The sequence below is a fragment of the Anser anser genome (assembly GCF_964211835.1).
Source record: "Anser anser genome assembly, chromosome: 2".
NCBI classification, from domain to species: domain Eukaryota; kingdom Metazoa; phylum Chordata; class Aves; order Anseriformes; family Anatidae; genus Anser; species Anser anser.
The window spans coordinates 58,441,317-58,453,607 of record NC_139721.1 but is presented as its reverse complement, the minus strand read 5'-3'; the positions used below and the strand labels follow the sequence as shown (position 1 = coordinate 58,453,607).

Genomic DNA, 12,291 nt, shown 5'->3' with positions numbered 1-12,291 from the left:
CTGGAAGGAAATTTTAAACTATTGGGGTTTGGGAACTTAGGCCAGTTTAAAACAAAAGATGAATTGTTTTGAAATACTTAGCTAGTTTAATGTTTTAAATATATTTTTTAAATTGTTTATACTTTAAACTTTCTTCTGTTGACTGTTCTGTTTTACCGATTGAAAGCAAATCTTTTTATTTTTAACTTTTCTTAATAATAGATGTTTTAATTATGGAAATAAAACATTTTACCTCTTTTGTTCTATTTCTCCTGTTTGATATTCTGAAGCTAATATGCTGATGCTTTGCTTAAAGAAAAGCTTCAGTTTTTGCTTGTACAAAGAACAACAGTTTGAACAGGTTTATGTTATTTTCTAGTATATTTAAAGCAGTCATGTTAATTTAGTAGCAGACTGAAAGTTCTTAATTTTTTATTCATTACATTGCTGTGGTGTCAGAGGTCAAGAGGCAGCTACCTGGAGAAAGCTGGACACCTGGTTCCTGACAGATGAACAGCCAAGGTATGAGGAATCTAGAAATGTGAGCAGATAAGATGACTAGAAATTTTCTCATGTATTGTCAGCTTCAAGAGATTTCATATGCTTGATCCCATCAATCAGTAATATCAATGTCATTTATTTTTAGAGAACTGTCAGAAAACAAACAAACAAACCAAACCAAACAACCAAAAAAAAATAATAATAAAGCAACCCTCTGAGCAATTCTCTGAAATTTCTTTGTTACTTTTAGCACAGTACACGTCTCAGAATTCTAATGAGCTCTGAGCTAACATAACTGGAACTTGGATAGTTTTCTGGGTATATTGCAAAACTGTGTGGATTTGAGAGAATGAAGGAGGAGTGCAGAGCTTACTAGGGGACACTTTTCTGTCTTCTTGGCTGCCAGAGGTAAATTCTATGTTTGTGGGACTGTCATGGGTCAGAACAGACAATTGAAGTCTTTTTTTTTTTTTTTTCTTTTTCCTTTTGTGGTCTTTTTTCTTGTATTTGTCTGGTGCTGTTGCCATTATGAATATATTACAAAGGATGTAGAGATGGAGGGAGATTTATTGTGTGTGGTAGAAAAGTGGAACAAAACACTTAAAACCCAAAGTTCTATGTTTATTGACAATTAGAATACAGATCTATCAATTGCCATGTTTTCTGGAAAGGAAAAAATCCCAAAATATGCTAACTGCTTAACTGTTCTCTGAAGCACTTTTGATAGCATGGATTAATATTTTTGTTCTTATATCTATTACCTTTCAGCAGTAATATTTAAAAAGTACAGTTGAGTGAATTTGCATTTTTGTGAATACATCATTCCTATGAATCAAAATAATACTTTTCACGTGTGCCAAGGATATCCATTGTATGTATGTGTACATGTAAAATATGTATTTATCATTGACATACAACACCTCTGTAAAGGTATCTGTGACTTCTTAAAGCCTCATAAGCAACACAAAGTCTTTCATACCATATATTAACTGTTGTTTTAAAATGGCCTAGTAATGGTTACTTAGGTGGGATTCTGAACTCCACAATAGTTTAATGAATCGCTAGTGCAATCAGGGCCAGCTCCAGGCATAGGCAGAAGATGTAGTTGCCTAGGTAGCAAACTGCAATGGGAAGCTTAATTATCTTCCCCTAGCTATGCCATATTGCTGGAAAGCCAGTCTAGTTGGCTAATATTACTGGGTATATGAACTAGGAGTTACGGCTACGTGGAACTAGGGGAGGGAAAAGAGGCAGTAAATGTGGCATGAAATTCTGCCATCCTAGTTCATCTCTACCTCATCCCTCTATGGCTTCTTTTATTGCTGAAGGAACAGCCTTACCTCCCCAGACTTAGAATGGCAACATTCTTTTTTTTTTTTTTTTTTTTTGTCTATGTTGGTGAGGGGTCTTGAACTGGTTCCAAAAGCAGTTATGTTAGAACAGAGAGCAATTCAATTACCATTATAAGAAACCTATTTATATGACCTTTGTAAATGTTCGTTGTGTTTTTCCGTTTTTCTAGATGAATGAATGCCATGTCTGATGTGATGAAAAATTCATAGAGTTTAAGACTTTTGAATTTACCCTGATGGCTCTTGTATTATCAAGTTTGATAATATCTTTTGAGAGGTATATCCAATCTTAATTAAAGATTTCAAATTACAGAGAATCCATCATATTCTTTGAAAAGCTCTTCCAGTCTTAATTACTACCACTGTTAATAATGTAGAACTTATATATCATTAAATTTTGAGCTTTATGTTCCAACTGTTTGATCATTTTATACCTCTTGCTGTTAATTTATGAACCCTCCAGTATAACCTCTCCGTGTAATTATCTATAGACTGACCAATTTGCATCCTAACTTTATTCCCCAAAATTTAAATAGAGCCTTCTCTTTAACGTGGATCAGCTAAGAACTATCCACTGTCTTGAAGTAATATTCAGGCTAATTTTGAATGTATTGATTTAGGTTCCAGAAGGAGCAATTTCCTTAGAGCATGTTATCTATTTCATTAGAGAATTTATCTATTCCAGTTAGCTAAGTTTGTTACAGGTACCTTGTAACAACAGGCTACATGCTACCTGCATGTGGTGCTACACTGTGTTGTGTAGACACAAACAATCTCTCTGGCAACATTTACAAGTAAAATAAAATGACAACAAAAGCACTCAGAATAACAAAGTACAGATGGAGAAGATATTTTAAAAAGAAACCTGCTGGCAAAAATAAATTATCATGAAAAGCTGTAATAAAAGTGGAATCTTTCCAAAACTTAGCCTTTGAAAAATCAGGGTTAAATCCAAAAGAATTTAATACAAATCCCATATTCCGGTCTGAGAGGTAACACAGTTCACTGTGTTGTCTGTAAACCAGCCTAAATCAATTGCAACTTGGTGGTATATTGTTATGACCTTAATATTTCTGCACCACTTTTCTCACATGAATTAAAGGATATTAGTGACAATGTATTTAACATTTAGCAAAGTAATTGTTAAAATTAGCCTCTTACCATTAGTGCTTGGGACTAATTTTAAAATATAACATTGACAAAATTGGGCAACAATGAACTCGTACTTTAAAAAGACTTGATATCCTATACTTTTGACACTTTTAGATGCCTAACTCTCAAATTGTTAAGGCTTACTTAAATAGTTAAAAATATTTGGGATTCTAGACCTCTTCTGTTTCAAAACAAAATAGGAGAATTAGGTGTGGAAGGATTTATTCAGCTTTACAAAGGCTGTTTACCTTAAAGTAGTCTCAAAAAGAAGTATTTTTTACCAGTCCCTGCCTCAAGATTGTACCATTTCCTTACACCAGGTGAACTAAACTGAGGGAAAATATCTAGCTGGAAACTAATCTTTATTTTATCGGGTGAGATGCTGTGATTTTGTGTTTATCAGTTGTGATAAACCCTTATCCTGGAAAAAGGAGGAGATGGGAATAAGCAACTAGATATGAGAAGAGCAGTAGATCAGTCCTTTCCAAGTAGCCCTCATTAATGTTAGTTTAAAGCATCTGTAGAACCATACCTCTCCATGAAGTAGTACTTCCTAGTAATTTTATTAAATCTAATAGGGCTGTACAAAGCAAGATATCCCACTAAGTTCGATGAATATGGCTTTTATTGACAGCAAATCGTTTAGGATGCTTAGGTAGAATGGGATAAGTATTATGTAAATTCAAAGCATTGTGCTACAAACTGTGATATTCCACTTTAACCTGAGAATTTGACTGTTTCACTGTTATGAGTGAACTAATACAAGTTACTCCTGCCCACACTCCTTTTAATGCAGTATTCTTTGTTCAAGTAAGTGCAGTGTTTGAATTCTTTGTGATGTAAATCATCTTAATAGCTGTCTTAAATATTATTTGGTTTATAAAAAGCAAAAACAGGAGATACTATTAATCACTGCTGCCAACCTCAGCATACCCATATGGGTTGTAATCTGTATCTTTACAGGTTTTTTAACACTTCTAAAGCTACTAAATATAAACCTGTACATTAGTATAATGAATAGAAATACAAAAAAAAAATATGCTTAGTTAAGATTTGTAGTTGTACTCTTTCACTATAACGTCTAATTTAGTATCTCCTTAATCATATAATTTGGAGACAATGGTGTAGATCATAACAGTTTTTATTTTCAGTCTTATGATTTAATTGCTATCCCTGTAGGTTCTGCTTATCCAGCATGAACATTTCACATATATATTCCTCATGGGATGTGCAATATATTTAAAAACCTCTTTAAGCTAATTTTAATTTAGTGGTGCTAACAAATAAGCATACTGTATTCATAACTGATGGAAGGTGACCAGTAATGGTATTGGGATTTAGGCCCAAATCCAAGGTTTATGAAGTCAATAGAAAGAACAAAAAAGGCACGCACTTCATTGAATTCATAACAGCGAATTTACATTAGTATTGCAAAGTTACAGCTGATATACCTCTGCAAAAAAGGAATCACATGTTGGTTGCTGGCTCAAAATTTAATGCCTACTTGTTTTTGTTGTTGTTGTTATTGTTTTCTGGGAGGGGGAGAAGGTATTTATTTCAATAGTTTCTTAGACTTCCAATACACAAGGAATATACTCAGCAAGGAAAAGAAAAGCCCTTCCTCTTTCACTTTTCTGGTTTTGTTATGATTAACTTGTCAACCTACTCTATTTAATAAAGCGTCATTTAGGGATAGGTCACAAAACAGCTAAAATGCAAACAGCAAGCCTTGAATACTTAAATGCTTCCATAAATACAACACTGTTAGCATTAATTTCTACAATTGGTAACAAGTTTCCATGGTGAAAAATGTGCACTGGTGTAGCTCTGCACAGGCGTTGTTCCACTGAATTTGATATTCTTAAAATTTTGTAGTGCATTGTGTTGACCTGCTGCTGAGAATCATCCTGAGATCTCACTGCTGTACACAACATCATCACTGACATATTTTAAACACTTCCACTGAAGACTGATAAAATTGCTTCCAAAGTAAGAATGAACTGTTCCATTTGCTTCATTTGCAGTGTCTGAGATAGTCATGAATGGACTTAAAATTACCCCTCTACACAGCTGGCATTTGTAAGATGCAGTTTCGCAATCTACTTAAGCTGGCCTGAAACTGTGCTGCCCTGTTGTGTCTGCACGAACAATTATGTAGCAATGAGACTGCCAACTGCTCCAACACAAAGGGGCTGGCAGGAGCACGCAGCCGGGATAAAGAGTGCAGCACTGCGGCTTTTGGCAGTAGCACCATCCTAGATCTCTCTGCTGACAGTGACACCGGGCACTTTTCAGCCTGTGAGCGCTCCAGTCTTGCAGTGCTGGAGAACTCCACTAGAAAGAAGAGTCTTTGCAATACGGAAAAACAACAACAAAACACCATCACTAAGAAAAATTGTTACCTTCTTTTTTTTTCTACTCCGCTTGTGCAGTCTGATAAACACAGTTATTTTATTTTCATGTGTAATAAAATCAGAATGTTCTTATTTGCTTGTTTGTGTTTTGTTGCTATTGCTTTTAATTGGTTGCAACTCTTAAATACTTCTTAATATAAATAGAAATAAGAAATATAAGACCTGTAAGAACAGTACCACCACATGCTGTTTCGCTCTTTTCTGGGTAATCTACAATCCATTTCCCCTGTACTCACTCAACCCCCAAAACATTGGAACTTCGAGCTGACAGTTGTTTATATAGTTTACATTTGTCAAATTTTCTTCAGCAGCATCAGATTTCTCCCTCCAAAACGAGTTGATTAGTTAACAGTGTAACATTTGTGGTCCAATCACATGTGGTTACACAGAGAGGAAGTGGACATGGATATGGTAAAAAGTTAGTGTAACAGTCAGACGGAGATTTGAAGAAATGGCCCCTGACCTGAGAAGGCAGTATACACTTTATTCTGGTACTAGTTTATTCTAAAATGCGTCAGCTATTATTGGATGGCTGAGGGTCCAACTCCTTATTTCTAATACAATTAATTAATGTGTGTGGTTATATTATGAAAAGTAATATGACTTCACATACTTATTTTGTAACAAAAATACATTGTATACTGAAGCAGACAAGGGAGTAGGTCATTTAAGAGTTAAGAGTTTTTCATTAGCTTCTTTTAAAGGAGAAAAGACCATTGTGCCTGTCTTCTGTGTGAAAGGTGGGTGCTTCTGACCAACAAATGATATAGAAGAGGATCCATCAGACCACTGCATTCTCCTCCAATGTTTTTGTTGTTGTCTGTTGAAAAAGGAGCTATGCATGATGTATATTTGAAGAATTCACAGTGAGTTAGATCTATGGGTGGATTTAGATTGAGAAACATGTATCTTTCTGGCCACAGTTAGGTTTAGTCTGAGGTAAGATATCAGTCCTGCCAGCATGAAGAGATTTTTGAGTGGTCAGAACTCTATCCCAGACTTGTAATGCCTCTGAAATGAAACCTCTACTTTAAATTTAGGAGCTTATATACTTTCGCTACTTGAGGAATTAGGCAGAAGGTCCAAGAGTCCATCATTACTGGATACCTCATTACCTCAGTCCAGATCCTACCTAAAATACCTGGCTCTTTTCATGTATATAAAACGATGTCTCATATTTGATAGCAGCATCTCATTCACTTATGAACTTTTGTATTATCGTTATGCTCTTTGACACTGGCAAATATTTTGTTGCAGTCCAGCCAATTATCCTCTCTTCACTTCCATCTGTTAACACTTGGCCTGTACTCAAGCAGGATAACACTGCTAGCATTTTCAAGATCATTCAGATGGCTGATTTTGGTATTAATGCAGAATGCTATCCCTCAAGTGGTACACCAGAGCATATCTCTAACAATGACCCACTCTCATAGTTAAAACCTGAAGTGACATAGAGGTCGCTTCCCCATGTGTCAAATTCATTTTCCTGGTAGATATTTTACAGCACCTTTTTATCTCCTGAAAGCCAAACAGCCTTGTTTTTCACCTATTCATAGTTATGAACAATATTTGAAAATTCAACAATATAATGCAATTTGGTGCCAGATGCTCAGTGATTCTATAAATAATAAAAATAAATAAATAAATAATAAAAAAGCAACTTTAATTTACTTTCACAATAACTGACCACTCCTCAAACAACCTTATGCAATCAACTATGACAGAATGGCACTTTAGGCTCATCTCATGAAAAAAAGCATTGGTTACAACCCATGGTCACTATTTCTAATTACTGTATTAGGTTTATGTGGCAAGGTTTTGGTAGCAGGGGCTGCAAGGGTGGCTTCTGTGAACAGAGCCCAGCAGCTGCCCCATGTCAGATCAGAGCCAGCTCCAGCTGATTCCTAAAGGGACCAGCCGCTGGCCAGAGCTAAGCCAGGGAGTGATGCTGGTTGAGCCTCTGGGAGAGCAGATTGAAGGAAGGGGGAAAAAAAATGCTGTGCAACAGCAGCTGGGAGAAAGGAATAAAAAAATGGGAGACAGCCCTGCAGACATCAAGGTCAGTGCAGAAGGAGGGCAGGAGGTGCTCCAGGTACGAGAGTAGAAGTTCCCCTGTGGCCTGTGGAGAGGCCCCTGGTGGAGCAGGCTGTCCCCCTGCAGCCCATGGGTCCCACATGGGGCAGATCTCCACGCTGCAGCCCTGAAGAAGCCCCCAGTGGGGCAGGTGGATGTGGCCTGGAGGAGGCTGCAGCCCGTGAAGAGCCCCCGCAGGAGCAGGCCCCGGGCTGGAGCTGCAGCCCGTGGAGAGGAGCCCACGCAGGAGCAGGGGGTCTGGGGGGAGCTGCTGCCTGTGGGGGACCTGTGCTGGAGCAGTTTGCTCCTCGGGGATGGATGGACTCCGTGGTACAGATCCATGTTGGAGCAGTTTGCTTCTGACAGATGGACCCTGTGGTATGCAACCACGTTGGAGCAGTTGTTGAAGAGCTGCTGCCTGTGCGAAGCCCATGTAGGATCAGTTTGGGAACGATGGCATCCCGTGGGAGGGATCGCATGTTGGAGCAGGGGCAGAGAGTGACCGTGAAGGAGCAGTGGAGATGAAGTGTCAGGGACTGACCACAGCCCCCATTCTCCATTTCCCTGAACTGTTCAAGAGGAAGGAGGTGGATGAGGGTGGATGGTGTGAAGGTGTTTTTAGTTTGCTTTTAGTTTTTCACTGTTCTAGTCTGTTAGCAATAGGCAATAAATTATATTAATCTCCCTATGCTGAGTCTGTTTTGCCTGTCACAATAACTGTTGAGTGGTCTCCCTGTCCTTATCTCAGCCCTTGAGCCCTTTCTGTTATATCTTCTCCCCCTTTTCCTTTGAGGAGGGGGAGTGAGAGAAAGGCTATAGTGGAGCTCAGCTGCGTAGCAGGATAAAGTTCCCATAATTACTTAAATTAATTCCTCTGAAGTTTGGTTCACTTAATTGCTTCTCCTGGATGCCAGTTGGATCCATGAGATTGTTTGCTTCTTTTCAGTTGTAGTATAGTAACTATGGGTCTCTGCTGACTATTGGAAATTGCTAATTGAAAAAAAAAAAAATTGAATGTTAGTTGCAGCACTATTCTTATTTTTTCAAACTATTTCCCTATCCTTGACTATTTTAGCCTCCAAGCACCTGCTCAACAAAGCTGAGTTTCTTCTTTTTCAGTTAGACATTCCCACAAAACATCTAGTGCCTACTGGAGATTCTTCATTTAGTGCTGCTCCCAAGCCCTCAATGACATACTCCAAAACGTATGAACGACACTGCTTGCCACCAACTTCAGTGAAAGCTGAACTCCGAAAATGAAAATAATAGTCATGATATATATATATATGTATATATTCTCTTTATATAACAAGCCAATGACTATTGGAGTCTTCTGCAAATTTATCAGGCAAGTGTGCTTTACAGCTGCCCCTAGAGAAGTAGGAGAACTGGTCTTTTTCTATACTTCTCACTGAAACATAATGATGTAAAAATGGCAGAAAGTAAGGAGCCTAAACTAGGTGAAATTATACATGGTTAAAGACACTCCTGCTTTGCCACTTGCTTAGCAGAAAATTAGTCTTAGTTATTCTGCCAGTACAACACCTCTGATGTTGTGAAAGAGCTTCTTCTACAGGAAAAGCAAAATCTTCTCACAGAGTGAGAAGGTATCTTGGAAGAGCTTTACTCTTGCTTTCAAGCTTACAAAGGTCCTCCACATGTTCTGTTCTTTGGGGTTACCTAAAAACTTATGGAAGAAGTCATTCTCTGAGATTACAGTATGTTCCAGAATTGGTCAGCCTTGGGAAAATAATAATAATAATAATAAATAATAATAAAAATACCCACACCCACATAAAAGGTACAATGTAAGGCATAATGGGAACAAAAGGAAAAACGGTTGGGAGGTTTCCATTTGTAGTGTGCCCCACTGTTTCTATTAATTTAAATAGGAAAGCAGCCTGTATTGTTGCTTTACTTTTCCCCTTCCTCTCCTCCTGTAATAACCTCCTCAGTAGCATGAAATAGCAAAATCTTTATAGTTTCAAGGTCAGGGAAATATATGCTGATCTTTGACGATTATGCAAATTTCTTCTGATGGGAGGATAAGATCCAGGCAATAATCAGTAGTTTTTCCTCCTATGCTAAGTGTGTAGGTCACATATAAAAAATTAGGATGGTACCAGATGTAGTTTAAGATTGATTGTGCATAATTAATAATCTAATACTGCTAAGGTGTTCTCCATAGCACAAAGAAACAGAATCAGTATCCATTAACTATGGCCATTATACATTCTTTTCAATATAGTTATAAACTGGGTAGATTAAGAAATGCTTAAACATGCAACTGTATTTTCTAAGATATTCGGGGGAAAAAAATGTAAAGTTAAGATGAAGGTTAAGGATATAGGTTAAGCCTGGGAAGAAGTGGTGACTCATGCTCTCGGGTTGATTAAAGCCCACATCCTTTGAAGTAGGGTTTATAAACACCGTAGTTGGTAACATTTCAAAAAACTCACACTCCTTCCCTAGAAAGTACTTACTACCGAAAAATAGCTTGGTAACACATCAGGCAGGTTACACAACCAGCCTCGGAAAGCCGTCACCAGCAATGCAAACTGCGATTCAGACCCGAGAATGGCGTTGTGCCTCTTGAATGTAGCGGGAGGACCACAGGGCACCCGGCGGGCGAGCCAGCAGCACCTGGAGGCCCTTCACCGCATCGCTGACCGTGAACGAGTCCAGGGGTAATGTTTTGCACGTCTCGTTACGGTTTTATATTTTACTTCAGAAGCCTTCAGCTGAAGCTGAAGGAGAGCCATTTTAACGCCTCGCATAAACTAAAGTGCCCGTGCAGGAAGGGCGGTTACAGAAAGCGGGACCCCTCCAGCGAGCAGATGCTCGCGGCTTGGGAGCAGCGGGCGCTTTCACCTCTTCAATCCTCCCTCGTAAACTTGCGAGCCCCAGACCAGACGGCTGCTGCCGCCCTACCCGACCCCCGCCGCACCTCCCCTCCCACGGAGCCCTCTCCCACCTGCCTGCTGCTGCTGCTGCCGCTGCCCGCACACCACCGCCTCCCCGGCCACCCCCGGACCCTCACCGCGGCATCGGGGCGGCCGCCGCCGCTCGAGCCGCCCGGCCCCGCCCCCCCCTCGCCCGCCCCCCCCCCCCCCATCCGCCGCCGCTCCCGGGCTCGGCCCCCCCCCGGCTCCGGCCCCGGCCCTGCCCCCGGGCGCGCCCGCCGCGCTCAGCTGGCAGCCGGCTGCCGAGGCGCAGGGGCGGCGGTGCCATCCGCTGCGGGAGCACGGCACGGCACGGCACGGCACGGCTCGGCTCGGCTCGGCGAGCGGCTCACGCAGTCGCAGGGAAGAGGAGCAGCCGGGAGCGCGGCTGCCGCGGAGGACCGGCACGTCTCTGTTCACGTCCCTGTTCCGCGGGGAGGGCTCCGCCGATCCGCCGCCCCCTCCTCCGGGAGCCGCCGGGGGAGGGCTCGGACACGAAGTTGCGGCCAGCCCGGGGGAAAAGTAGCGGCAAGGCGGAAGGGGCCGGAGCCGAGCCGAGCCCAGCCGAGCCGAGAGGGGCCGGCGCAGCGCGCCGCCGCCCTCCGCCCCCCGGACGGGGCTGGCCCCGCGCCCCAGGCCGCGCTCACCGGGACCCCCGCCTCACCCCGGAGCCGGCACCGGGGGAGGGGGGACGCTGCCGGACACCGCTGTGGGTAAGACGGGGGTGAAGCCGCGGGGAACACGGCGTGGAGAAGCCGGCGAGGCGGGCGGGGGGCCGCGGCGTGCGGGGCGAGGCACGGAAACTTGCTCAAGTTGTGCGGCCCCGGGCGGCGGGGAGGGGGCAGGCGGGGGCCGAGCCGGCGGAGGGCGCCCTCTGGTGGTCGTGGGGCGGCCTCGCCGTGCCCCCCGCCGCTGCTGGAGGGGCCAGGGGCGTCCCGCTGGGCGGCGGCGCGGCGGAGGGAGGGGTGCTCCTGGACCCCGCCGCTGCCCCCTTCTTTCCCATCGGGGGCAGAGCCGCACGGGTGGCGTGCTCGGTGCCCTTCTGATGGGAAGGAGCTCCATCCGGCTGCGGGGGCGCGTTGGGGATGTCTGCCCGGGGGTAGCTGGCCGTAGTGCCGGGAAAATTTGCCTCAAGATCCGGGAGTCGCTGGGGTCAAGGTGAAATAAAAAGAATCTATGTAGCCAATCCGACTTTCCGTTTTGCCAGAGTTTTGTGGAACTTTGAAAATGTTCCTTTTTTGTTTAATTTCTTTGGGGGGTGGGGGAGGAGGGAAAAAAAGTGTATTAACCCTCATCTTTCCTAAAAGCGTTGGCAATTCCTCTTGACTAAATACTCTGAATATGTTCCGGCACCTGTACGGCTTCAGAGAACTTTTCTTTGTGTTTTCACAGAAAGAACCAACATGCAAAGTGGAAGGAAAACCGAAACTGCTCTTTTAGCAAAAAAATATTGGCTTTCAGCCCCTTTCATATGTTTTCATTTTACTTCGTAATGGGAGGAGCACGATTCTCTGAATCATTGAGGCAAAATTTGGGCATCATTGGCTGAAGATAAGATGAAAGAAGACTTGAAAATGTGTCGATACTCTATGACTATTAATTCAGACAAACCTTTCACAAAGGGGAATAGTGGTTAAAAGCCCCACAGTCTCATCTAAAGGAGCTAATGAAGGATTTCTCTTCGTTTTTTCTTTCTTCCCTTTCTCCCATGAGTCTAAAAAGAGAAAGATGGAAAGAGTGTATATACAAATCGAGATAAGAGGAAGGCTGAAGAAAGTAGCTTCAGTTTTTAAGTGTGTTTTCCAAGTGCTGTAAATTCCCTAAATAATCAAATTCAACCCATTGTTTTGAATAAATTATCTTTTTGTGATCAGTGAA

At 42.1% G+C, this 12,291-nt stretch overlaps 1 protein-coding gene across 1 annotated transcript; it reads left to right on the top strand.

Moving 5' to 3' along the window:
* Positions 1–10,048: 10,048 nt before the first annotated feature.
* LOC310895537 (uncharacterized protein) lies at positions 10,049–12,291 on the top strand (the record flags this gene model as incomplete). Its single annotated transcript, XM_083827006.1, has 3 exons — positions 10,049–10,158; positions 10,203–11,126; positions 11,806–12,291. The coding sequence occupies 3 exons, from the start codon at positions 10,049–10,051 to the stop codon at positions 11,960–11,962; spliced, it is 1,191 nt and encodes a 396-aa protein (XP_083683132.1). The 3' UTR covers positions 11,963–12,291.